This window comes from Ilyonectria robusta (assembly GCF_021365365.1).
Source record: "Ilyonectria robusta strain PMI_751 chromosome Unknown BGZ61scaffold_14, whole genome shotgun sequence".
Taxonomy (NCBI): domain Eukaryota; kingdom Fungi; phylum Ascomycota; class Sordariomycetes; order Hypocreales; family Nectriaceae; genus Ilyonectria; species Ilyonectria robusta.
The window spans coordinates 376,769-399,458 of record NW_025764448.1 but is presented as its reverse complement, the minus strand read 5'-3'; the positions used below and the strand labels follow the sequence as shown (position 1 = coordinate 399,458).

Below are 22,690 nucleotides of genomic sequence, written 5' to 3'. Positions count from 1 at the left end.
AGCACAGGCTAATCGCAGACACCTACTTACACCAAGACTCCGCGGTGTCCGAAACTCAGAACAAGGCGTCATTACAATTCCAGAAGCTACGCTAGGCGCTAAGGCTGTACCCGGGAGACTTTCCATCCCTGCTGAAACGTCATTTGCGCTCGGCAGTCTCGGTGCTTGGGCGTTGGTCAAATGCCGCAGGAAGTCCAACGTTTGAGGAAATGAGCCGCGGCTAGCTTGTCGCGTTCTGACTACCATACTTGGTACGGCTAATTGATGAGGTCAAAAGCAAAGTGCACGCTGCAGCCGAAGCCGCTGATATTACGCAGTAGCGTATAGAAATGCCTAAATGTGACATCGGCACTTACGGCGGGACAAGCGTTGTAGTAGCAAACTTCAACAAACGCCAGGGTGTATCCATGTCATTAATTAAACCTTCTTCCTGTCAACACCACAATTAGTTACCGCCAGCATGGGACACAACCTTTCGGGCGGAACTCAAAGGTCGGATGCTGCGGAGGGATTAAGGAATGTCCATCCGGCAGTCAAGGACGCCGTGGAACATATAGGGCAAAGCGCTCCCAGCTTCACTCCGCAGCTTCACCCTGCTCAGCAGCCAGCGTTCAGTTGCCTAACCCAAGTCACTCATTACCACATTCCTTTCTCTGCCCAGTTCTTACTATGAGGTTCTCCGACTTCACTCCCGCCCTTTGGGCCCTGTGGCTCTCGCAAGCCAGTGCCGGCTCCTGCAAGCCCAGCCCTGCCGCTCCTATCGACGTCGACGTGGCCGTCATTGGCGGCGGCTCCGGCGGTATCCATGCGGCAATCCAGCTCAAGGATGCCGGTGCCAAGGTTGTCGTTATCGAGAAGAAGTCCCAGATCGGAGGTCACGCCGAAACATACACCAACCCCGCGACTGGCATCCCGGCCAACATAGGCGTCGTCCTCTTCGAAAGCAGCGAGATTGTCAAGAAGTACTTTGCACGCCTGGGAGTTGCCACAGCCAACCAGAATCCTGCCACCCTCGTCTCGAATGCAAAGTCGTATGACTTCTCACTGGGCATTCCTATCCCGGCACAGAATGCCACTGCTGCGGCTGCCGCGCAGCAAGCTATTGGAGCTGCCATTCAGGCCTACTCTCAGAACGTCCTGTCCAAGTACGGGTGGGTGGACCAAGGATACTTCATCCCTGAGCCCGTACCTGAGGAGCTCACCATGCCTTTCGGGCAGTTTGCTCAAAAGTACGACTTCAGCGCCCTCCTGCCTGTCATCAGCCAGTTCAACTGGTACCCTGGCGACATCTCCACCATCCCCGCGATTTACGGCATCAAGGGTTTCGGTCCCGGTCTGCTGAGCAGCTTTACGAGCCAGTTCATCGTCTCTGCGTCTGGCGACACGCGAAGCCTGTACCATGCAGCCGCAGCCGAGTTGGGTGACAGTGTGCTCCTTGACTCAACCATTGTCTACGTCAAGCGTGACACGGGCAACTCGAAGACGTCTGGCGTCTCCCTGATTGTAAAGCAGCCCAACCAGCCGTCCAAGATCATCCGAGCTCGCAAGCTCCTCATTGCCATTCCCCCAACCTTGGAGAACGTCGGGTCCTTCGACCTGTCCAAGGCAGAGCGCAAGCTGTTCTCCAAGTTCTCTGCCCTCGGATACTGGGCCGGCGTTGCGGATATTCCTGGCATGGACGGGAGTCTCCAAAACGTTGGAGCCCTCACGCCGTACAACACGCCCGTCATTCCGGGAGATAACGGCTTCTTCACCACCGGATCTCCCAACCAGTTCCTGCTCGGCGTGGCCTTTGACAACACCCAATATACTGACGATGATGCTAAGGCCGTCGTGCGTAAGGAGCTGGCCACCCTCGCCGCTGTTGGTGCAGTGCCGGCGGACGCAGCGCAGAAGGTTACCTTCCCGTACACCTCGAACCACGCGCCTTACAACGTCCGTGTGTCGGGTAAGGATATTGGTGCGGGCTTCTATCGCGAGTTTCTGGGTCTGGAGGGCTCGCGCAACACTTACTGGACCGGCGCCGCGTTCGCTGGTCACAACAGTGGATTGATCTGGACGTGGAACGAGGGCACCGTGGTGCCCGCCTTGAAGAAGGGTCTCGGCCTTTGAGTCCCTCAATCTAATTTTTGATACATTTAGATGATGGTTGCCAATCGTCAGCGTCTTCTGTTACAGAGTAAAGATGTCACAATCGGCAGAACCGTCCCCCCTTTCGTTTCACCAACCCGTCTGGATCACACTGAACAAGAGCGTAACGACGCTGCTAGAGCATATCCCTTAGTATATAAGAAACGATTCATACCTCAGATGCTCAACGGTCCTCAATTATCAACACCCTTGTTACACTTAAACCAGACCTACTTAATCTGTTTAGAATGTTGAAGAATTCAATTAGCTGATGACCATAATACATAAAATGAATGCAATGTTTCCTTTCCCCTTAAATTAAATACAGACTCCACATACGCAATTTTATCCTTGGTGTAAGGTTTGGTAGACCCTGGAAGCCGAATCATCGGCGCCCGGTTAAGATGACATTCGGGGGTTTTGGAACTTTATATCTCGTATTCCATATCGTGAGGTCGAGGCATGACTCCATATGAAATAGCTAGAGACGTAGGGAATGTGTATTTAACCGCATTCCTCACCTTCCGTCTGTACTGATGTTCTTCACATTTATCCAGCCTATCAACTCTAGTCCTGACCGGATCCCCTCAGCTTATCAAATCTTTCAAAATGAAGTTCATCGCTCTCTTGGCCCTGTTCGCCAGTGCACGATGTGCAATCATTCCGGCTGGAAATACTGCACCCGAGTCCGGTTCCAATCTTGAGAAACGAGCCTCTTGCAATGTCTGTGTGTAAGTTGGCCAGAGCGATAGCTTCCAATCGAGAGCGTGGAGCACTAACTTGTCTCCGAAAGTACAACCGTACAGGGTTCATCAACAACAGTATGGGGCCGTGAAATTCCATATGACCAAGGTGGCCTCACCTCGCGAGGTATCTACGTTGGCTGTGACGCTCATATCGATCGCAAACGAACAACAAACTGTGCGCAGTGGAGTGTTTGGACGTCTGGAACTTGTGGGACGGTTACAAAGCACCAAACATGTTAATGGTGACGGCTGGTACAGGTCAACCTTTTCTTTCTCTCTTCCTGGATGCTACGGTAGATGTAGCTCATAATCACCACTTAATTCAATAGATATTAGATACAATAAAGACTGCCTACACTGCAAATCTTGCGTCCATCTCAATAACGGACAGTCCCGTAAATAGCCGAGCAAAATGCGGACCGGTGATTTGTGGCGTTCATCCGCGTCGAGTCCATCACCGGTTTCTGTCAGGTCCGTCTCATTGCGACCCCGAGAAAGACGCGTCGCTGATTGGTCGGGTGCGGGCATTCAAATATGTTTGGGGTGACGGTGGAGGACGTATGCATTTCTGTCAAGTCGCAGCTGCCAGATAGGGCAACTCTCTGATGCTGTGACAGGATCACAGTCCTAGTACTTGATCTCTGCCCTGACAATGGTTCAGTCTTCCTTCGATAACGATTTAGACTGTGCTGATGCTAGGTTTTGAGAAATGCACCAATTGCACCAATGGAATCTTCGTGTGTTAGAAAGTAGGCTCGCTTCTGCCCCTTGGAATAATAGTTCAGGGCAATGTTGAGCGTCTGTATCGTCTGATGATGGCCTCGAATGAACGGCCCTCCAAAGTAGACGTCTGTGATGTTATGGAGTTCAGAGTGGAGATTTGAGAGCTGGCCAATGTTGTTGAAGATGGCGAAAACCAACGAACGGCAGACATCTGCCTCTGGGATGTTATGGGCATCAGATAAAGACTGGTTGGGGTTGGTCTCTGACTCAACTCCTCCGCTCGGGTTGTGTTCAGGTTCCTCTACACGTCGCATGTTGAACACCTTTCCAAATGAAGATGCAATGGCCGTCTTTTTCATGCCAATTCCGTTGTAGTCTGTGCCGTATATGTCTCCGATGAGCTTGTCGACCTTTGCATTATCTCCCTGCTCAGCTCGGTCGAGCATTTCGTCGAAGCTAAGCGTGTTGGTAAGGATCGACAGCAGACCGGTAAGGGTCCCACCGCCGAGGGATGTTCCTCCGACTTGGTCGCATGTATTCTCATCGGATACTTTGAGAAAGGCCACTCCCGATCCAATGTTGACCAAAAGATAGGGATAGGGGGGAGGTCGAGATGGATCATACTTCCTAAAGGTGTCCTCGCAGTACCTGAACACTGTCTTCGGTACTTCGTTCATGAGGAATCCAACACCTGATTTCAGTTAGCATTTGAAAGAAAGGGCAGCTAGTAAAAACTAACCAGTTGCTTGGCAGTCGAACTCATCCTCGACGCGCAACGTGACACCTGGTATGCCGTGGAGTCTAGGTTGAAACTCCAATGCGCGCTTTCCAACCACTGCAATAGTGACGGCTGGGGACTGAGCATTTTTGTGAAGTCGCTGCTTCTCGACAAACTTCTTTATAAACTCAAGACACTCATCAACATGGGCCGCGTCGAAGCTTGCAAAGGTGAGATGGGCAGATGCATCGTTTGGAGTGGAGCCACACTCGAGCCAAGCTAGCTTGATAGACGATATACCAATCTGTTATGAGGCAAGTCAGGATATGCATTAAGTACTTAACGGATTAGGACATGGACCGGATTCATACATCAATGCCCAAGCGCACAACGTCGGGGGCTGATTTAGCCAGCTGGGTTTGGCTGACATCGAGGGGCGACCCGTCCATCGCGGCCGGCTTTCCGTGCATTGTTTCTTGTCGAATGCACATGCAACGGGAATCAATCTAATGAAAGTAACAATGTGAAGTCTTCTGCTGTTGGTTTGAAAAAGACGCAGGAGGTTGAAAAGGAAATGACTGAAAGGGGACGTTGGTGGAGAATTACAAAAGCGGTCTGGCTTTCAATTGACCAATTACTCGCCGATCCGATGTCGGGGACATTCTAAAATGTCCGACGATGAACCAACGCATCCTGCACAACTCCAGAACAGGCATAAATTAATCCTCTTTTGGTGATATAACAGGCAAAACGGTCTTGCTCGGAGCCTGGCTTCGCTCGGATCTGGTAGTAATTGGCGTGGCTCAGGGCCCGGCGGATTGTCTCAAATCCAACTACCCTAGAGCCGCATTCCATGTAATAGCGGGGTACGATTGCGGGGTAAGTAACAAAGAGCTCAAAGTGCTATTGTGTACGGATTGATGCTGGAAGATGCCTTCGTGCCCTTAATTCCCGAGACAGCTGATTATGTACTGGAGCCTGAGCCAAATATCGTGTGAGCTGCCGAATACAAATCATCATTCTGTGTTCGATTAGTTTCTCGATTGACTTGTTGGGTACCCACCTAGACCTGTTGCACGAGATATCTGCAACTTCATGCCCTCCATTTCCGCGCTTTTACGCATGTCGCAGAGCAAAATCCTCACAATAGCATCGTTGATTTAAGTCTATATAGTGAATCGAATCATAGACGCACCTTAGGTTTCGAACTGTAGTTTGACATCCTCCCAGCCTTGTCTCCTCCTGACAGTGACTCCTGGGTCCATACCATCCCACAGCAGTTTCTTCATTCCGAGCCCAGGCAACGGGTCCTCCATCTTTGGTACCTGCACGCCTTCGAATTCGAACCCCAGTACCAGTCCGCTGAGGAAGCCAAGGATCTCCGCCTCTGCAAGATGTCTCCCAGGACACAGGACTTTGCCGCCCCCAAATGGGATCATGCTCTTGCGATAAGCGATCTTTTTGGATGGATTGTTGATCCACCTGCTGGGATCAAACTGCTCAGACCCCGGGCCCCAGACCTTTTCGTCCAGCTGCGTAACAGAACAAGACCATTGGACGTTGGTTCCCTTTGTGAGGAGATACTCCTTTCCTTCCACAGGGTCCTGTAATATCGTATCCCGCACCACACGTCGGTTGCCAGTGATATCATTGCATAGGCGGTTCGTCTCGTGAAAGCATGCCAAAAGAGCTGGGCATTCCTTCCGCAGCGCAGGTACGTTGATCGTTGCTGTACGACCCGCAGCGTTGTCAGTAATGACGGCGATAGCTTCTATCTCTTGGCGAATGCGCTTCGCCCACTCCGGTCGGGACAATGTATGGACAAAGATCCAAAACGTTGTCGGAATCGTGTTGGTGGTGGCTGCCCACGGTACTATAAGCTCCAGCCTGGAAATGGCTTCATCAGTGATGTTTATCCGACGCTGCAAAGAAGCTCGATCTCGGATGAGGGCCGACACATCTTCTCCCTTATCGTGTTGCGCAGCATAAAATGGCATAACAATCTCCTTGAGCCGCTGCCGAGCTACAAGAGCCCGTGGAGCAAGAATCTTGGGTGCGAGATTGAGTGCGAGAATAGCGACCTTCTTTTCGTAGTCCCTAAGTCAGAGAGCATTAGTTGCTGCTAGATAGGGAGGAGCGTATTTATCAAACACTTACTGCAGCTTGTGCATCCCTTCGACAGTCATAGGGTTCATTTCGCCATAGAGGGACTTCATGAGTGACCCAAACATCATATCCCGTATCCAAATGGAAACGTCGGGAATTTCGGTGGCTGTGTTGGGTGGTATGTCGTTCAATTGAGAAGCGAAGCACCCAAGCCCACTGCCCACCATCTTGTTGAGATTTTCCCCTATTAATGCGTCGTGAATGATATCGAAGAACTCTTGCCAGGTATCCGGCTGAGTATATTTGCGAGCCTGGTCTCCGGGTATTCCAAGCTGTGTTGCCACGATCAGACGAAGGTTTCTCTCAATAGTTCAGAATGGGGGAACAAACGCCATTGACTATGAATTCTAGCACGAATGGGTCGAATGAAAGGTCCTTGCTTCGCATAGCGGACGATATCAGGTTAGGGGAGTTGATGACGTAGAGCTTCCCGTTCAGCATCGGCAGCGTACAGATGGGCAGGGAGTTGTCTCTGTACAGGCGGCGATAAAGGCCAGTTCTTTCTCTAGCCATTGAGATTAGGTGGCCGATGACGGGAATCTTGGGCCTCAGTACCGGAGGCTCCCGGGGGTCAAACTTTGGGAAGACGAGTCTTTGAAGGAGGAAAAGCAGCGGTATCACGGCAATGGCCAGCAGAGTGAACCCCCCTGGAGCATACTGCCAAGCATGATTGCTCCATTGAAGGATTGAGCTTCCCATTTTGCAGTCCGGCACGTCGTTGATCAAGCGAGCGTGGTGGGGAGGGAGTTTCTTCGATGGGACAGATACGTTGTTGATGTTGTTGCTGATCGTCAGCTCTCGCGACAGAGACATCAATTTGGTGGCGCAGTGGAGTGCGAGTGGGCACCAATAATGACGAGCGATTCTCTGATTACGCTTCGACTAGCCTGGCTCGGCGAAATTGGTATCACAAGTGCACATATTTTATGCACATTTCATAAGATGTGATGGGACGTGGGAGGGATGGTTTGTCTAACTATCGGGTCTAACTATCGGATCCCATTTTTGTTTGAGTGCCTAACGGATTCCTGCCGCCAAGTACTGCACCCAACGGCATAGCCGAGAGCGAAGATGCTTGCTCAGACAACTGACGTATTCCATTTGCCCAGTGTCAACCACCGCTGCAGATCTAAGTGAAAACGTCTGCACCACAAGCCTGAACAAGATAGCCAGTAGTATCTGTGGTGGTCACCCCACCAGGCGTCGTGATGGACAAATAGCTCTGTGCAACAGAGCCACCATATGCCCACAGCCACGTCAGAGGAATGGCGTCTCCCTTGCTCAGAGTCACAGAGTAGGAGCCACCAAAATTGCCTGCTCCCGTCCTGCTTGCTTTGAAAGCCGTGTTATCGTCATTCCAATCGCTATACGCGACGTCGCCTACCCAGAGGTAGCCCCAGTTGTCGATGGCGTCGGCCAAGCTTGTGAGTGTGTACGTCCCCGTTTCTTTGGCGATGAAAAAGCCATTAAAAAGAAGCGCAGATTGGCTCGATTCAAAACTTTTCCTTCTATCGGCTAGGGTGAGGAGGGTTGAGCCGGTAGGCCACGAAGGGGTGGAAAAGATTAGAGACTGCAATACTCCACGAAATTCTGGGTTTTTTTTCTTGAAGAAGGTTGTGGTGAACCCGCTATTTGCCAGATATGCGTTGAAAGAGCTAGTGTACTTGCGATAGCTGATTCCATTGGAGGCGATTTCCGTAGCCACGACGTAGGCTGTGACTGCCTTGGTGGATACGGTGGATACTATCGCTGTTCGAGTGTTTCGTACGGTAACGACGGCTGTCTTCGTGCTTTAAATATGTATTAGGATAGTTAAGCGGTGATCTCCTCCCTGGATTTACTCACATTTTCACACTGGGACGAGAACTAAACGACAAGCAACCACATGCCTGAGAGATTTGAGCCGCGCCCCAGCTCTCTGGGATGTCCGAGGGCCTCAGGATGTCATTGCGTTTGTCCACGGCAGCAGTCGGCGGCTTAGCAGTGTAAGCGCTACCGAGGCAGGTAAGTGTAGAGGTCGAAGCGGTCAATGTAATGGTGCTCGTCACTACCTGTAGATGTGGCGGAATTGGTAGTGTTCAGTGAACAGATTGTAGCTCCGTACCTTAACCTCCGTCTTTGTGACGTGGTCGACGTTTGTGAACTTTTCGGTCACAATAGCGGTCCTAAAATAAAATGATGAGCCGAAATCAAGTTGCGAGATGTTATTACGGGGCGCACCTGGTCTCCTCTGGGAGTAAGAGATAGGGTGCGCAAACAGAGCTGCACCAACATCTAGCCTCAGCTTGCCGATGACAACTGAATTGGTGATGCAGAATTCCCTGTCCGGGGCAGCGGAAATTGCCAAAGGCAGGAAGAAGAAAATCGAAAGTGGTAGATGCATTGTTGGTAACTGATGGTGAATCTTGCAATTGATGAAGTGATAGAAGTGTTCAAATTCTTCGCTCGGATCGAAGTAGATATTTATACTTCTCCCATGGGGTAGCGTTTCTACCATGCTATTAAAATAACGAATGGAAGTATCAAGGCCAGTGCACTATCACACGTCAGAGTTTGACGTGTTGGCTGCACAGGGAATAAGCAGCCACTTGTCTCAGCGGAATGTATAGGCCTTTTCATATTTAGGCGAGAACCATGCACTTCTAGACTCGCCTATTCAACGCATCAGTAAGAACTAGGCGATATCAAGAGTATATGGTCTCAGAAGATGCCGCAGAAGGAACTACCAGAGGGGAAATATGCAACCGCAATGGGATCACGGGATTTCTTGAAACACCCACAGTGGGACAAAGAGCCGACAACAATAGGGACGACTACCCTTAAGCAAGTGTGTAAGTTGAGAGTGAAAGCAAGTGAAACATAACTTGGTGTGGCTGCACTTGTATTATGAATTGAGGTATGGGATTTGCCTCGTAGCCGAGTCTCTCGAGTCGTCTTGAAACAGGGTACCAACAGCTCCCATGCTCCCCTGAGCTTTGAGACTGCGCTGAATGGATGCTGTCACAGAAGACCGACCTTGGGAGGGAGCCCGCCAGAAACTGTTCCACCCCTTGTTGTTGAGCTGTCACATGGATTGTTGAGTTCTTATCTTAACCTCCGTAATTTGTTGATCACCAACGGAGGGCATGTACTTTAGGACGATAGTGCGATACAAAGAAATGTTAAGCGACAGCCGACATATTTCAGCTTACACGGTGATGGCAGACCAAGACATGCCCAACAACCAACCAACGGCTGCTCCGCCAGTCTCAATATCTTCTAACGGTGTTGAAATATCTCGGTGCGGTCTTTGACATTAAATAGTCAGCAAATAATTGAAGCGGAAGCCACATCAAAAAGGGGGGACACCCATCTCGTATGTTAAAGCAATAGAGACAAACACTTAGTGTCACACCCAGCACGTTAAGAGACAGTAGCTGAAGAGTGAGATTGTTGCACACTGATCTTTGAAATTTGACTTAGGCTTCAATTCAACCGTTCTGACTTCAACCCTGCTGTCTGTAGTTAAAAATCTTGCTGTTTGTAGGTAATAACCGTGAGATAAAGGATGATTCTAAAAGTTATTCCTTAATATAATTACTTAGTAGAGGTAGAGTGATAGAAAACGCTATTAGTAAATTAATAAAAAGTTGAATACTAGCAGTCTTCTTTTAGTCCTTCATCAAAACTTATGTTTGATCAAATTACTTCGTTCACTGAGTCAAGGTGTGAGGTGGTCTTAATATATTCAACTTGTTCACCTAATTTGACACAAAAAAGCCCTAGATTCTTCCACGTTCCAAAAACCTGTTGGGGATATCTACCAACTTGCATCGCAGATACTCCGCCATATTTTTTCCAAGCACATCGTAAGTTGAACTGGACGCGACACCACGATCCAGGTGATCTTTGAGAAGGAAATGAACAGCTAAGAAGATGTTAGTACCGCCAATTAAATATATGTCTTCTTTGACAGTGTAAACATACCTGAGATGTTTGACAGTTCGAAGCGGAACACGGGTTTCCCGGTATCGTCTTCACCTAGCAACTCCCGTATCTTCTCGACGGTCAAGAGGCTTCGGAGCCAGTCCCATTCATCAGCATGGCGAACAAAGAAGCCGACGTTGCAATCCGAACCCTTGTCGCCTGATCGAGCGTGGACGATGTATCCTAGTGGTGCTCTTGTAGTAGGTCCTAGTGTCGATAAATCAATTGGATTTGACGTCTCGTATGTTTCTTGCTCGTATAGAAAGTCTTCTGTGTCCTTAGGAGCAGGAATAGAAACTTCTATGCCTTTGGCAGGAAGATAACAGACATGTTTTACCACACTCTGCGGCAAAAGAGCGACCCAGTATTCATAGTATGGTTTCGGGATAGATTGTCGAGCATCAACCGCAAACGTAGCCCCTGGATAGGTCTGCATGATCGTATCCGTCACGGGACGGAAGAACCTAGCTGTCGAAAGATCCGCTTCATTTTTCGCCTGAGCAAAGATTCGAAGATCAACAGTGGCCGCATCCTGGCTTTTCGGGTCCTCTGGACATCGGCCATTTGTGCGGAACTTCAGGCAGTGGAACGAAGATTCGTCAAGGCCTGCTCGTACCTGCAGCTCCAAGAACCGGGCTTTCTCTTCGATGTCAAGTCCACATAGGAAGTAGTGAGCTTCAGCTTGGAAGCCTCCCTTTGCCGTGATACCAACCTTGGTAGTTGGTGGAGGCCTCAAGTAACCGACATTGGTGATGAGCCTAGGCTTATTGTTAGTAACTAACTGACGAAATACAGCAGGGGTAACTTACACTCGATCTTTTCCTGCTGGCTCAATCTTGATGCGATCGAGTCGAGCCACCACGTCGGAGTGATAATATAGTGGCCCCTGAATTTCGTACAACAGCTGGGCTTTGCAAGTATCAACAGTGACCATTCCATCGCGGCCCTGCTGCATAGTGACATAGAAGTCGCCAGTAGACAGCATCTCGATGATTGGAAACCCCAGGTCTAGTGATTGACCCGGAAGGCTCTTGAAACCAGAAAAGTTGCCTCCAGTCACATATGTTGAGCATTCGATGAAGTGACCAGCCACAAAAGCAGATGCCAGTTGTTTCAAATCACTGCGGTTCCAGCCATAGTGATAAGCGGCACAGCCTATAATCGAGGATGCGTCTGCGACACGGCCACAAAGGACAATGTCGGCGCCTTGTTTGAAGGCTTCCACAATTCCCCAGCAACCGAGGTAACATTGGGCATAGATTGGATCAAACTCCCAATCAGACAATTGCTTCCCTTTTAAAGTCAATACATGTGCACACGAACTGGACTTATATAAAGCTTACCGTTAGTCAGGCTCTTGAATCCATCCCCCTGGGCCCTGGCTGTTTGGACCGCATCCATCACTTCATCCCCTCCGACCCACGCGACCTGGAGATTCAATCCAGCGGATTTGATTTTATCAACAACGATGTTATACAACTTCTGAGTGTCGCTCCCACCGGCATTGACGGCAACCTTGATCTTTCTTGACTCAAGATGTGGCAAAGCCGGCTCAAGAGCTTCTAGGAAAGAAGTCTCAAACTCATCGGATGCCCCCTCGCTGTTCACTTTTCCTCCCGCTCTCATCGTCATGTTGTATTCCGACATCCAGTCCCCAACAATGAATTGGACGTTTTCATTCTTGGCCAAATCTGCGAATCCATGACGCCGGTCAGTGACCGATCCGGAAGCAGACGCTATTCGAAGCGTAGTGTCGTGTAGTGAGCCCATCGTGGTGAATGGAGGCAGGACCCGGAATCAGTAGAATAGTAGAGAGTTGTGATGAAGCGATAGCGACCGGTTTAATTTCCAATAGAGCACAATGATCCATGATTTGGACGATATCCATACTTAAGATAGATGGCGACGTAGGGTCAATCTTGACTACGCAGCCAGCATGGCATCCGGTGTAGGAACTGGACAGCAACTTAGTCATGCATGGCGTCTTGCTTCAGCTGGCTCGTTGCCACAGCCGGACAATTAAACGCTAATACTTTCTGGCTCGAAGTGGGCGGCATCGTTCATGCTTGATGCAATGAGTCATGCCATGTCTCCAACAAGGTAGCGGGAGAGTGGATGCGACTTAGTCATTTACCTTTACCTTCCAGGTCGCGCGAACCCTGGATTGACTCATGTGTAAGTGGTTGGCGGCAATTGAGATGATGAGCATGATTACCAATAGAGTGAAGTTGTCATGAGCCCTGTTTGGTCTAGAATGCGACATTATTCTGCATAGAAGTGCACAATATATTTCATACACTTGCACGTAAACCTGGACACTACTCGTCGAGTTTCCATAATCGTCATTTGCTCTCTATATTCACGTTTCTGAAAGAAACATCAAATTGTTTGCCACCATGGGTTCCCTGACGTCCGAAACAATGCTGGCTGCTCAGTACAACAAAGTAAGCTTAATAAATAACTGCATGTGTCTTGAATGGTGATGAGGCAAACGCTTACACACTTGTTTAGCATACCAACGAAATCGAAGTCAATAAAATTCCGATTCCCGTGTGCGGAGATAATGAAATTCTTATCAAGACTAGATGTGCATCGCTCTGTCATTCTGATTTGGTACGCAATCCATCATCAATCACTTACCCTGCCATGTTATTATTAACCCTTGACGTATAGATGCTGTTCTGGGGCCACACTGCAGAGGTCCCTCCGACCGATCGAATAACCATTGGCCACGAAAACACCGGTCATGTGGTGGCCCACGGGAAAGATGTCAAGAACTTCAAGATTGGTGACCCAGTGGGCTGCCTTGGTTGCAGCTACGCTTGCTGTAAGGAATCTATTCGTTCTTATACTAGTCCTGTGGACCTCAAGCTGACTTGGATAGATGAGTGTGAAGGATGCCAAGTCCACAATCTGTTCTGTGAAAAAGGAACTGGCAGGATGCATGGTTTCTCCTGTCCAGGACATTTTGCAGAGTACTCGCTCGCCGATAGTCGGAACGCGATGGTCTTGCCAGACGGCATGGATATGGTGACAGCAGCACCACTATTCTGCGCCGGCATTACTGGTAAGCCAAACTGGACTGTGCCCGGAGCACGGCATCGCCAGATTCTCAAAGTTCCTGCTGGAACTTCAATTGACTGTTGTGCTGACCTATTTCAGCATACCATGCTGTCAGGGGTTGCGAGCTGCAGGAGGGCGAGTGGATTTCCATCATTGGATGTGGTGGCCTTGGACATCTTGGTAATTACGCCATCTGGCCATCTGCTCCTCAGCCATTCTCTTGCCTACTAACATTTTATCCGAAGCAATCCAGTACGCTAAAGCCATGGGGCTGAAAACTATTGGACTCGACATCTCAAATTCGCAGCTCGACGCAGTCAAGGCCCTCGGTGCAGACCTTGTTATCAACACGATGGAGAATCCGAATTACGAGAGCATCGTCAAGAAGGCCACTAATGGTGGCTGCCACGCTGCTGCTGTTTTCAGTGCATCTAACGCTGCTTACGAGAGTGCTCCAAAGACGCTGCGGTAAGTGCTCGAGAATATTCGGTCCACGCTATGTGTACACCGGCCAAGCTGACTTTGACAAATTCAGGACGAATGGCCTTCTGATGGTTGCGGGTATCCCCCAGAAGCCGCTGTCTATAAATGCGTTGGACATTTTGCTGGGAAAGTATCGCATTGCTGGTAGAAGCAGTGGCGTCCCCCAGAACATGGCAGAGGCAATTGCCTTCAGCCACGAGCATGGCATCAAGGCACACATCACTACGTTCAATGATATCCACGATATCCATAAACTAATAGAGTTGATGGACTCTGGGAAGACCGCAGGGCGATTTGGTATTGTTCTAGGAGAATAGAGACATGATTTGGTAGCATAATTCAGTCACATTACAGTCCTGTACAGCCCAATCTCTACAATCTGACAGATTATGGACGTCAACGTAACCTGCCGTCAGTGAAGTGAGTTAAGGTTGATTTGGGTATTAATATTTAGAGAAACCACGAAATCAACGGCGAGTAGACCATTCGGGCATGGAAAAGGCATCAGCTCTTTCCGCATTCTGACAGTCGGCTAACTGGCGAGACTAAAAGAGAAGTGCACATTCCAGCAGGGCGAGTTGAAATTAGAAGATGTAGAGATTTCTAAAAGTGACACACTCGTTGGAGTTGGCGCACAGTTCGTTCGTCCACGAAGCAATGAACTCGACTCGATTCCCTCCGATCCCCCGTGTTTCCCCACGGAGGACTTCCACCCAGAAAAACCGGCTAGCCTCCACAATGGCTCGGCCACGGAACTGTGGCATTCCCGAGGTCTGGGATTAGCCATGCCTAGAATCCGGAAAAGGCGGTGGAATGTTGGAGCTTGCGGGGGACAGGGAACCCAAGTTCAACGCAACCCTACCGTAGATGATGCTTTACTCCACTGTTATGTGCCATCCCTTGACCCAAGCCATTGGCGTTGCGTCATCACCAAGGGACTATCCCCGCCACATCCCAAGGCCAGCTCTAGGGGCTCATTACTCAGTCGATAGCGGTGGTAACTGCGGGGAAGCTTGGCAACGCAATGAGTCAGGTAGGAAGTCTGCTATCCAAGACGCGCTGAGACGAAGCTAAAGCTTAATGCTTACACGGGGTTAAACTTGAAAGAGCTAGGCTGGTGGCATGGGTGCGATCCAAATGCTGGGGTGCATGATTATTTCCGAGTATGCATTGATTGCACTGCATCGCAAAATATATTTAACTGTTTTGGAACGGAGATAGTCATCGTCTGTTTCTCAGATATCTGGCAACCAGTACCTCTCTTAACTGATCCTCTCTAGTGGCATTCTGACAACGTCAAGTCACGCTCACCATGGCCGACAAGCTCCGCGGCAAGCGGCTGAATTTTGCCATCACGTTCAGTGCTGGTAGTTCGTACCTTCTCTTTGGTTATGATCAGGTATGTTCTCGTGATTGTGAGTATGCGTTACTTTCACTAACTCAAGTCACTTGTAGGGTGTTCTTGGTGGGCTTGTAACCCAACCGAGTTTCCTCGATGCCATCGGAAATCCAAGCCCAAGCTTCCTCGGCCTTATTGTTGCCTTGTACAATATTGGTTGCTTAGCGGGTTGCTTTGTGGCCGCTGGTTTTGGTGGCAAACTTGGTCGAAAAAGAACCATTATCTGGGGCTGTTCAATCATGGTGGTTGGCGGAATAATTCAAGCTGCCACGTACGGATCTGCTCAGCTCATTGTTGGGAGGTTGATTTCCGGTGTTGGTAATGGTATTTTACCCAGATCTATTGACTAGTGGTCACTTGTGCGCCTACACGGTAACTGACAAGCCTCAGGTATGATCACATCTACCGTTCCAGTCTACGTGTCCGAGTGCTCCAAAGCGACCAGTCGAGGGAGATCTGTTGCAAAACAGCTTTCTATTGTCATTGTGAGTTCACGCATGATGTATGACAAGAACGGCTCTAATTATGTCGCAGTTCGGCACTGTCGTAGCTTATTGGCTAGATTACGGCACAATCAAGCACCTAACTGGAGAGGTAATAAATACGTCTGGCATCGGGAGATGGGACCCATGCTGATATCCTTTAGGTTGTTTGGAGATTCCCGATTGCGTTCCAGAATGTGTTTGCGCTGGTCACGCTGGTCACGCTTCCGTTCTTGCCAGAGACACCAAGGTGCGTTAGTACAAAGTTTTCGACAGTTGTTGTGTTGACAATAATTTCAGGTGGCTTTATTCCCACGGCTACAAAAAAGAAGCTATCAACGTGTTAGCGAGGCTGCAAGATTGCAGCGAAGACGACCCTGGTATTTGTCAGATCGAACGTGATATGGAAACCGCATTGAGGCTGGAGCAGGAGTCAAACAAGTTCTCTATCAGGGATCTGCTCAACGACAAGACTCCAGTCAAAAACACAAGGCGCCTGGTATTGTGTTTCCTCATCCAGTTCTGGCAACAGTTCACCGGCATCAACGTCATTGCTTTTTACGTCACGATCGTGCTCGAAGTAAACGTGGGACTGTCGAGAGAAACAAGCAGCTTGGTCGCAGGTTGCATTCAAATCGCCTTTTGGCTGGGCACGTTCCCTCCGATGTACTTGTTAGACAAGGTTGGCCGACGACCTATGCTTCTGCTCGGCTCTGTCGCACTCCTGGTTTCCATGGCCATGTTTACCGCAGGAATCGCTGTGGATACACCGGCAACGGCTAATATGGCCTTGGCGATGTTGTTTGTTTACGAGATTTCTTTCGGCATGTCCTGGAATAGTATTCCTTGGCTCTACGCGGCAGAAATCACACCCCTCGAACTGCGTCATATTGGATCTGCCGTTGCTACCTTTTCTGAATGGCTATGGACATTTGTTAGTCCCCTCACACTACCCAACACCTGTTTCACGCTGACAATCACCTTCTCTCCAAAAGGTCATAGCCCTGATCACACCCTACGCTATCAACACGGCGGGTTGGAAGTTTTATCTCCTATTCTGCATCATGATAGTCTTGAACATTCCATTCACTTATTTCTTCTTTCCAGAGGTAAGTTCTTGACTGGCACTTGATTGCGGAAGGACGCATCACTGACATAAAGTTTAAGACCAGCGGTAAAACCCTGGAAGAGATTGACTACATTTTTGTCAAGGCTGGGGCGCGATTCGATGCTGAGACTGGGCTTCCTAACCCACAGGCAGAGGCGAAGGAGCCTGCCACAGAGGATGAAAGAATGTCAACCAAGCACGTCGAAGCGGCTTCCTCTTGATCTTCAGAAAAACTACGAGCATCGGGTGCCCAAATCGCATTCGATAGATGCTGACAAGCCGTCAAAATATATTGAGGAGCAAATGTTCGTTCTGGACTTCTTGGTGTTATTATGTATCAGGGCAAGCACGACTGTGTGGCCTGTTGGGATTTTTTATAAACTGAGGTGCAGCTAAACTGCCTCAATTCACTAAGCTCCTTTTGCCCTGTGCATTATCAGAGACTATAATGTGTGACCATGACGACCCTGTCCCAATATCCAATAACTGCACGCCATAATTATAGATAATTCGGGGATGACTTCAATATCCTAAATACGTATGGGACAAGCTAGTGCATTGAAAAGGATTTCCACTGATGTTTCTCACTGAGAAAGATAGCTCGAACTCTGTCAGAGTCTGTAGGTGAAACTATGGTACAATTGGTAACACTACGAGGCCACACGTATGCTTACAATTGTTTAGGTTTTCTCTTTCAATTCGTGGTCAAAAATGCACAGGGGCATGTACATTAGCAACGCTCCGCGATACTCTGAAAAACCTTCCCCATCCGAAGCCCTTGAATCGTGACAGTTCGAGCGGTCTCTCTTCCTTCCTGATTTGGTTCTTATACATCCATTCATATTCCCGTCCCACGTTTAATCATCACAAAACTTGGCCTCCTCGTCACGGAAGCAGTTTCAACCATGTCCCCACCTAGATCAGTTTACTCCATACACTCTATCGCCGGTATCATTGAAGGAAATCGTGTCTGGAACTCGGAAGAGACAGTCCAGTTTTTGAGGTTTCGAACGTGTTTCTCGAAAATAGAATGCAATATTCTGTCGTTTCCAACGTCAGAGACGGCATCTAGACTGTCAAAATTCCAGTTCACCGTGACGTTCTGAGAGTAATACTCGGAGAAGAGCTCAAAGGGATATTCCTCGGGGTTTTCGATTAATATGTCCCGGACACCAGGCCTGGTTAATTGTCAATAATGAGCCTTTTTTCTTTTGTGGGACCTTCTTACCAGGGAATATTGTCAATCCACATGGCATGAGGCACCGTAACCTGTGTTAAAGTAGGCCGTAGCCACTTTGGCATGGCAAGATAATTTTCTTTGACGGGGTATATTTGCCACTGTCTCTGTTAGTCTTGAAAATACACATGAACTCGATGGGCCACATGTTGTTCCATTGGGGAATCAAGCCAGTAATCAAGGAAACAGGCAACGTACCCTCATAGTGTGGCACATTAGGAAAAAGAAGGCAAATTTCTCCGTCTGGTGGACGTATGGAAAAGTAGACAGCACTTCTGACATCATCCGGCTGAGTGGGTGAACTGAATCGGCCAGTGTGGTGTCGATAAGAGCTTTCACCGTTGGTTTCTGTGCCCCAAGGACGGTTTCATATGCCGTACCACCAGCAAGCATTTCTCTGCGGGTGGTGAGAAAATCCAGCAATATCCGGTCCAAGGGACACGTGCAGGGCGAGTGAGAGGGAAGAATGGTGTGAGCTGCAGTCGGAGTGGCATAATGGTGCGTGTCGACGACCATGGTACTGGATGGAGTTGGAACCGTGCCAAAGGGGTCGGCATGAGACATAGCAACAGTGCTGTGAGTAACCGGTGACGTGGTAATCGAGCAGTGGGTGGCTGGTGAAATGGTTTGGAGAGAGTAGCTTGCCAACGGACTGTCGTTGCTCATGTTTCCCGATGCGGCCTGCGCGACGCTGTACGAGGTGTGTTGGTCGAGCACTGCATGGTCATCGGACGGGTGATCTACATCCGAGAGCAAATGTTCGTCTGCAAGCGTTGGAGAAGGCTGGGTTAAGGGTTCATCCGTCGTATGCTGGTCCTCTTGATGCTGATCTAGCCGAGAGAGGGGTGGAGAGGGTATAACGTGCTGTTCAATCGGCGGTTGGGGTTCGTGTTCTTGTTGCGGGCCTCCGTCACTCTCTGCCAGAAGCTGTTAGCAGTTTAAACATGACAGGGGAGAATTCGCCTACCGGAGTCCTCAGATGGGCGAGCAACCTGACGGGAGTGACTCAATGCGGTCGAGACCAGTTCGAGGATGGTTTCCAGATAATTTGTGAGGCTTTTGTTCTGCTCGCGCGCCGCCAGCAGCTCCTGTTCCCGGTGGTTAGCCGTCTCCTGCAGCTGCGAAAACTGCTGCTCGAGATTGACGATGCAGTCCTTTGTGCGCTGGCGAAAGGCACGCTGCGCCCGTCGATCGACATTGCGCTTGTGTTGGATCTGCTCCTCGGTCAGGTTCGAGATGGTCCTGGAGCGCTTCTTGGAGGGCCCCGAATGCCCTGATCGAGCATGGTCAGAGCCTGAGCCAGAGCCGTCCATGATGATGATGATGGAGAAATGTCCCGGCCGGTCTCGATAATGCGGAGTCGAGGTCACACTCTATCTACCCCTCAACTGCGAACGGACGGAGTAGGCTAAACCGGGATGGGCGAGATTAGGGCGGCCATCATTTCCGGGGAGTTTGTGGAGAAGTGGAACCGAAGCGAGCGGGGAAGCAGAGTTGGGAATGCTCTTGGTGTGTTGGTTCTGGCTTCAAATAGCCAGTGGAGGCCTTGAATTACCATGACCTCGGTAAGTTGGATTTCAACATGGCAATGGAATATTTAAATGAGCGTGGCTTCGGCGGTGCGGATTGGAGAGAACTCCATGCATTGGATAACTGGACTACAGCATGGCAATGTAGGTCTTGATTAGCATGACCTCGGCAGTGTGACTTGCGCAGAAGATACGCTCCCAGGGCTTGAACATGCTGGATTGCAACATGACGCCAGTTCGTAGGAGGGGAAAAGATAATGGATTGACCGTCTCAATTGGGTTGAGGCAGGGATGAACCCTTATGCCCGCAGGTACAACACTGCATTCTGATCTAGACTAGAGCGAGCTATAAGAACAGGCGCAAGACACGAACCTTTGGCAAGCTAGACACCTATGTAACATGGCATTTGCAGTGTACGTTCTAATAATTCAGATTGATCAAAACCGTCTTGGGCTCAGTATACGCCCTAAGCGCATGCTCCCCCATCTCCCTCCCGAGCCCACTCTCCTTGGTGCCTCCAAACGGGCAAGAGAAACTGATGGTGCTGACACAGTTGATCCCTACGACTCCCGAGTCAAAGGCCGAACTCAGCCGGAGCGCGCGGCTGATGTCTTGGGTGAAGACACCTGCCATGAGACCGTATTTGCTGTCGTTAGAGCGGCGAGTGATTTCCTCCTCGGTATCAAATTTGTTGATGACCACCACGGGCCCGAATATCTCGTCCTTGTAGATTGTCGCACTGTCTTTTGTATCCGTAAAGATTGTCGGCTCGATGTAGTAACCCTGTCATGGCCGTTAGCTTGAACCTCGACAGTTGCTTCATTTCGGGCCCTACCTTGGATCCAATGGCCTTTCCTCCAGAAAGCAATGAGCCTTGCTGCTCATCCTTGGCAGTAGTGATAATCTTCATAATCCTCTCGAACTGGGCCTTGTCCACGACTGGTCCGATCTCGGTGCCTGGTTGTTCGGGATCGCCAATCACACTCTCCTTCTCCTTGAAGGCCTTTGCATAGGCTTCCACGAATGCATCGTAAATGCCCGCCTGGACATATACTCTTGTTGCTGCAAAACAAATCTGTCCGCTATTGGTGAGTAGGGCATTGGTCGTCCTTGAACCACATGTCAGATGCGCCTCGCTTGTGATATATAGGGTCCATCAGGTGAAATGAGGAGGGTTTGCGTACCAATCGACGGCGTTCTTCAGATTCGCGTCATCAAACACCACGGCGGGACTCTTTCCGCCAAGCTCCAACGTCACCCTTTTAAGGTTGCTCTTGGCCGCAAGAACTTGCACAGTCTTTCCCGTTTCGATGCTTCCCGTAAAGCTCACCTTGCCAATCCTCATGTGCGAAGCAAGCGCAGCCCCCGTTGTCCCATCTCCGGTCAGAACCTGGAACACGCCTGGTGGAAAGCCGGCTTCGATGACCAATTTTCCAAGTTCTGCCGCCATCAACGGTGTTTTCTCGCTCGGTTTCAGGATAAATACGTTTCCGGTCGCGAGTGCCGGCGCTGCTTTAAGGCCCACGGACGCCAGCGGGCCGTTCCATGGGATGATGCTTCACTTTCAGTTAGCAAGCTGCTTCAATTATGGCAACGGGGGTGCATTGTTACCCAGCCACGACACCTATCGGCTCGTTTCTAACTATCTTGTAATAGCCGTCATCGGCGGGGAAGGTTTGGCCTGCGTATTTGTCGATCCAACCGGCATAATCTGGGCCGTGTTAGCTTCTGAAGACGCATCAACACGGTCAGTGTATATACGTACACCGAAAACAACCAATGGCTGTTCCTATTTCTGACTTTCCAAAGGGGAGATACGGTGCCCCCAATGTTAGTCGCGTCAGATAGCCAAGACGTTCTTGGTTGGCCTCGAGCAAGTCTGCGAACTTAAGGAGAATCTTCTGCCTCGTGGCGTTCGTCATCTTACGCCAAGGGGAGTCGAGACTAAAGGCCTCGTTCGCACAATTGACAGCTTCATCGATGTCTTCATGGCCGGCAACGGGGATTTGGTCGCTAACCAGGTCGCCGCTTGCTGGATTAAAGACGGACACTCTATATCCAACAGATTAGATGATTGATCCTTGACGGTACTGTTTAACATACTTTTTACTGCTTCGGCAGTCAACAAACTATCAAAGTCAGTACTAGACCTTTGTCCCCCAGAAGTGTTTACATCGTCGCACCTTGTTGTTGATAAACAATTGTGTAAGATGAGGTTCGAGCTCCATATTGGCATGTGTCGTATAATTAATACAGTGTAGCCACCCGTGAATTGTCAGCGCTCTGATTGAAGAAGATTATCACTATTCAGAGACAGGCAAGATATCTCTGGGAACATGGCTTTTTTGCACAAAGCCTGATAAGAAGACGCATCGAGCTGTACATGACGACAGGCACATCTCAGGGCAATCAAGTTCTCCACCACAGAGCACCCCCTTGGAGTTCCGAGTCATGTCCTGCATGCCTGCCAAGCAAGCTAGTGGCTAGCCTCGAAATAGCTCAAAATGACAAAGCATGGCATGACTCAGGAGCTTTCATGACCAAGTACAAACTAGCCTCACATGACATTAGTTGAGTTAGTCCAAACCTTGGGTACTGACTCATTCCAGCCATGGGTGATCCTTTGTCAATAGAGAATGGAGGCTGGTCATAGCACTACGATTGCCAATGTGCCTTCTCCGTCCCAACTTCCATCAGCAATGGGGGGTATTGCTTGCTTTGCGATCGACGAATTATTCTTTAGAATGACCGCAAACGGGATTAATGCTCAATCAAGTAGTGAAGGTGCAGGGCGGAGGGTGTAGGCCCGGGTCAATCCTGCGGGACTTGACACTACCCTAGACCACCAGATTCGTTGCTGTGCTCAATTTTGACGAAGAGACAATAGCACGGTAATAAACCAACCTTGCTACTCGTCCCATTTCTCATAGTCTAAAATT

General features: G+C 49.6%; 10 protein-coding genes across 10 annotated transcripts; 4 read left to right on the top strand and 6 right to left on the bottom strand.

Annotated features, from left to right (window-relative positions):
- Positions 1–598: 598 nt before the first annotated feature.
- Positions 599–2,112, top strand: BGZ61DRAFT_519336 (uncharacterized protein; the record flags this gene model as incomplete). Its single annotated transcript, XM_046252399.1, has 1 exon — positions 599–2,112. Exon 1 carries the CDS (start codon positions 670–672, stop codon positions 2,110–2,112), a length of 1,443 nt encoding a protein of 480 aa, XP_046102277.1. The 5' UTR covers positions 599–669.
- Positions 2,113–2,690: 578 nt separating this feature from the next.
- BGZ61DRAFT_454924 (uncharacterized protein) lies at positions 2,691–3,367 on the top strand. The gene is made up of 2 exons (XM_046246302.1): positions 2,691–2,861; positions 2,924–3,367. Exons 1-2 carry the CDS (start codon positions 2,740–2,742, stop codon positions 3,114–3,116), a joined length of 315 nt encoding a protein of 104 aa, XP_046102276.1. The 5' UTR covers positions 2,691–2,739; the 3' UTR covers positions 3,117–3,367.
- A 204-nt stretch (positions 3,368–3,571) lies between these two features.
- Positions 3,572–4,766, bottom strand: BGZ61DRAFT_534264 (pantothenate kinase; the record flags this gene model as incomplete). The annotated part of the gene is made up of 3 exons (XM_046254125.1): positions 3,572–4,290; positions 4,339–4,621; positions 4,689–4,766. 3 exons carry the CDS (start codon positions 4,764–4,766, stop codon positions 3,572–3,574), a joined length of 1,080 nt encoding a protein of 359 aa, XP_046102275.1.
- Positions 4,767–5,455: 689 nt separating this feature from the next.
- BGZ61DRAFT_454921 (cytochrome P450) lies at positions 5,456–7,264 on the bottom strand. Its single transcript, XM_046246301.1, has 3 exons — positions 6,814–7,264; positions 6,475–6,755; positions 5,456–6,414 (listed from the first exon to the last, which is right to left on the bottom strand). Exons 1-3 carry the CDS (start codon positions 7,180–7,182, stop codon positions 5,514–5,516), a joined length of 1,551 nt encoding a protein of 516 aa, XP_046102274.1. The 5' UTR covers positions 7,183–7,264; the 3' UTR covers positions 5,456–5,513.
- Positions 7,265–7,612: 348 nt separating this feature from the next.
- On the bottom strand, positions 7,613–8,866 carry BGZ61DRAFT_548920 (GLEYA domain-containing protein; the record flags this gene model as incomplete). Its single annotated transcript, XM_046255414.1, has 3 exons — positions 7,613–8,273; positions 8,329–8,534; positions 8,588–8,866. The coding sequence occupies 3 exons, from the start codon at positions 8,864–8,866 to the stop codon at positions 7,613–7,615; spliced, it is 1,146 nt and encodes a 381-aa protein (XP_046102273.1).
- Positions 8,867–10,244: 1,378 nt separating this feature from the next.
- Positions 10,245–12,219, bottom strand: BGZ61DRAFT_356249 (uncharacterized protein; the record flags this gene model as incomplete). The annotated part of the gene is made up of 4 exons (XM_046240780.1): positions 10,245–10,390; positions 10,450–11,207; positions 11,259–11,742; positions 11,793–12,219. The coding sequence occupies 4 exons, from the start codon at positions 12,217–12,219 to the stop codon at positions 10,245–10,247; spliced, it is 1,815 nt and encodes a 604-aa protein (XP_046102272.1).
- Positions 12,220–12,845: 626 nt separating this feature from the next.
- Positions 12,846–14,312, top strand: BGZ61DRAFT_548915 (chaperonin 10-like protein; the record flags this gene model as incomplete). Its single annotated transcript, XM_046255413.1, has 7 exons — positions 12,846–12,918; positions 12,980–13,062; positions 13,123–13,276; positions 13,334–13,516; positions 13,612–13,692; positions 13,758–13,980; positions 14,048–14,312. The coding sequence occupies 7 exons, from the start codon at positions 12,846–12,848 to the stop codon at positions 14,310–14,312; spliced, it is 1,062 nt and encodes a 353-aa protein (XP_046102271.1).
- Positions 14,313–15,307: 995 nt separating this feature from the next.
- On the top strand, positions 15,308–16,997 carry BGZ61DRAFT_355989 (general substrate transporter; the record flags this gene model as incomplete). Its single annotated transcript, XM_046240758.1, has 7 exons — positions 15,308–15,394; positions 15,451–15,718; positions 15,785–15,879; positions 15,929–15,988; positions 16,041–16,126; positions 16,177–16,810; positions 16,872–16,997. The coding sequence occupies 7 exons, from the start codon at positions 15,308–15,310 to the stop codon at positions 16,995–16,997; spliced, it is 1,356 nt and encodes a 451-aa protein (XP_046102270.1).
- Positions 16,998–17,685: 688 nt separating this feature from the next.
- BGZ61DRAFT_519333 (uncharacterized protein) lies at positions 17,686–19,577 on the bottom strand. Its single transcript, XM_046252398.1, has 4 exons — positions 19,189–19,577; positions 18,420–19,138; positions 18,213–18,322; positions 17,686–18,162 (listed from the first exon to the last, which is right to left on the bottom strand). Exons 1-4 carry the CDS (start codon positions 19,532–19,534, stop codon positions 17,910–17,912), a joined length of 1,428 nt encoding a protein of 475 aa, XP_046102269.1. The 5' UTR covers positions 19,535–19,577; the 3' UTR covers positions 17,686–17,909.
- A 594-nt stretch (positions 19,578–20,171) lies between these two features.
- Positions 20,172–21,979, bottom strand: BGZ61DRAFT_479843 (aldehyde dehydrogenase domain-containing protein; the record flags this gene model as incomplete). Its single annotated transcript, XM_046249133.1, has 7 exons — positions 20,172–20,534; positions 20,587–20,860; positions 20,936–21,307; positions 21,363–21,462; positions 21,517–21,803; positions 21,855–21,880; positions 21,935–21,979. 7 exons carry the CDS (start codon positions 21,977–21,979, stop codon positions 20,172–20,174), a joined length of 1,467 nt encoding a protein of 488 aa, XP_046102268.1.
- Between the last annotated feature and the right edge of the window lie 711 nt (positions 21,980–22,690).

Coding starts and splice junctions, on each gene's coding strand:
- BGZ61DRAFT_454924 (XM_046246302.1), top strand. CDS start 2,740: ATGAAGTTCATCGCTCTCTTGGCCCTGTTCGCCAGTGCACGATGTGCA. Junction 2,862..2,923: donor GCCTCTTGCAATGTCTGTGT/GTAAGTTGGCCA, acceptor TGTCTCCGAAAG/TACAACCGTACAGGGTTCAT.
- BGZ61DRAFT_454921 (XM_046246301.1), bottom strand. CDS start 7,182: ATGGGAAGCTCAATCCTTCAATGGAGCAATCATGCTTGGCAGTATGCT. Junction 6,756..6,813: donor TAGAATTCATAGTCAATGGC/GTTTGTTCCCCC, acceptor GTGGCAACACAG/CTTGGAATACCCGGAGACCA. Junction 6,415..6,474: donor GAAGGGATGCACAAGCTGCA/GTAAGTGTTTGA, acceptor TCTCTGACTTAG/GGACTACGAAAAGAAGGTCG.
- BGZ61DRAFT_519333 (XM_046252398.1), bottom strand. CDS start 19,534: ATGGACGGCTCTGGCTCAGGCTCTGACCATGCTCGATCAGGGCATTCG. Junction 19,139..19,188: donor TCGCCCATCTGAGGACTCCG/GTAGGCGAATTC, acceptor AGCTTCTGGCAG/AGAGTGACGGAGGCCCGCAA. Junction 18,323..18,419: donor TAATGTGCCACACTATGAGG/GTACGTTGCCTG, acceptor TAACAGAGACAG/TGGCAAATATACCCCGTCAA.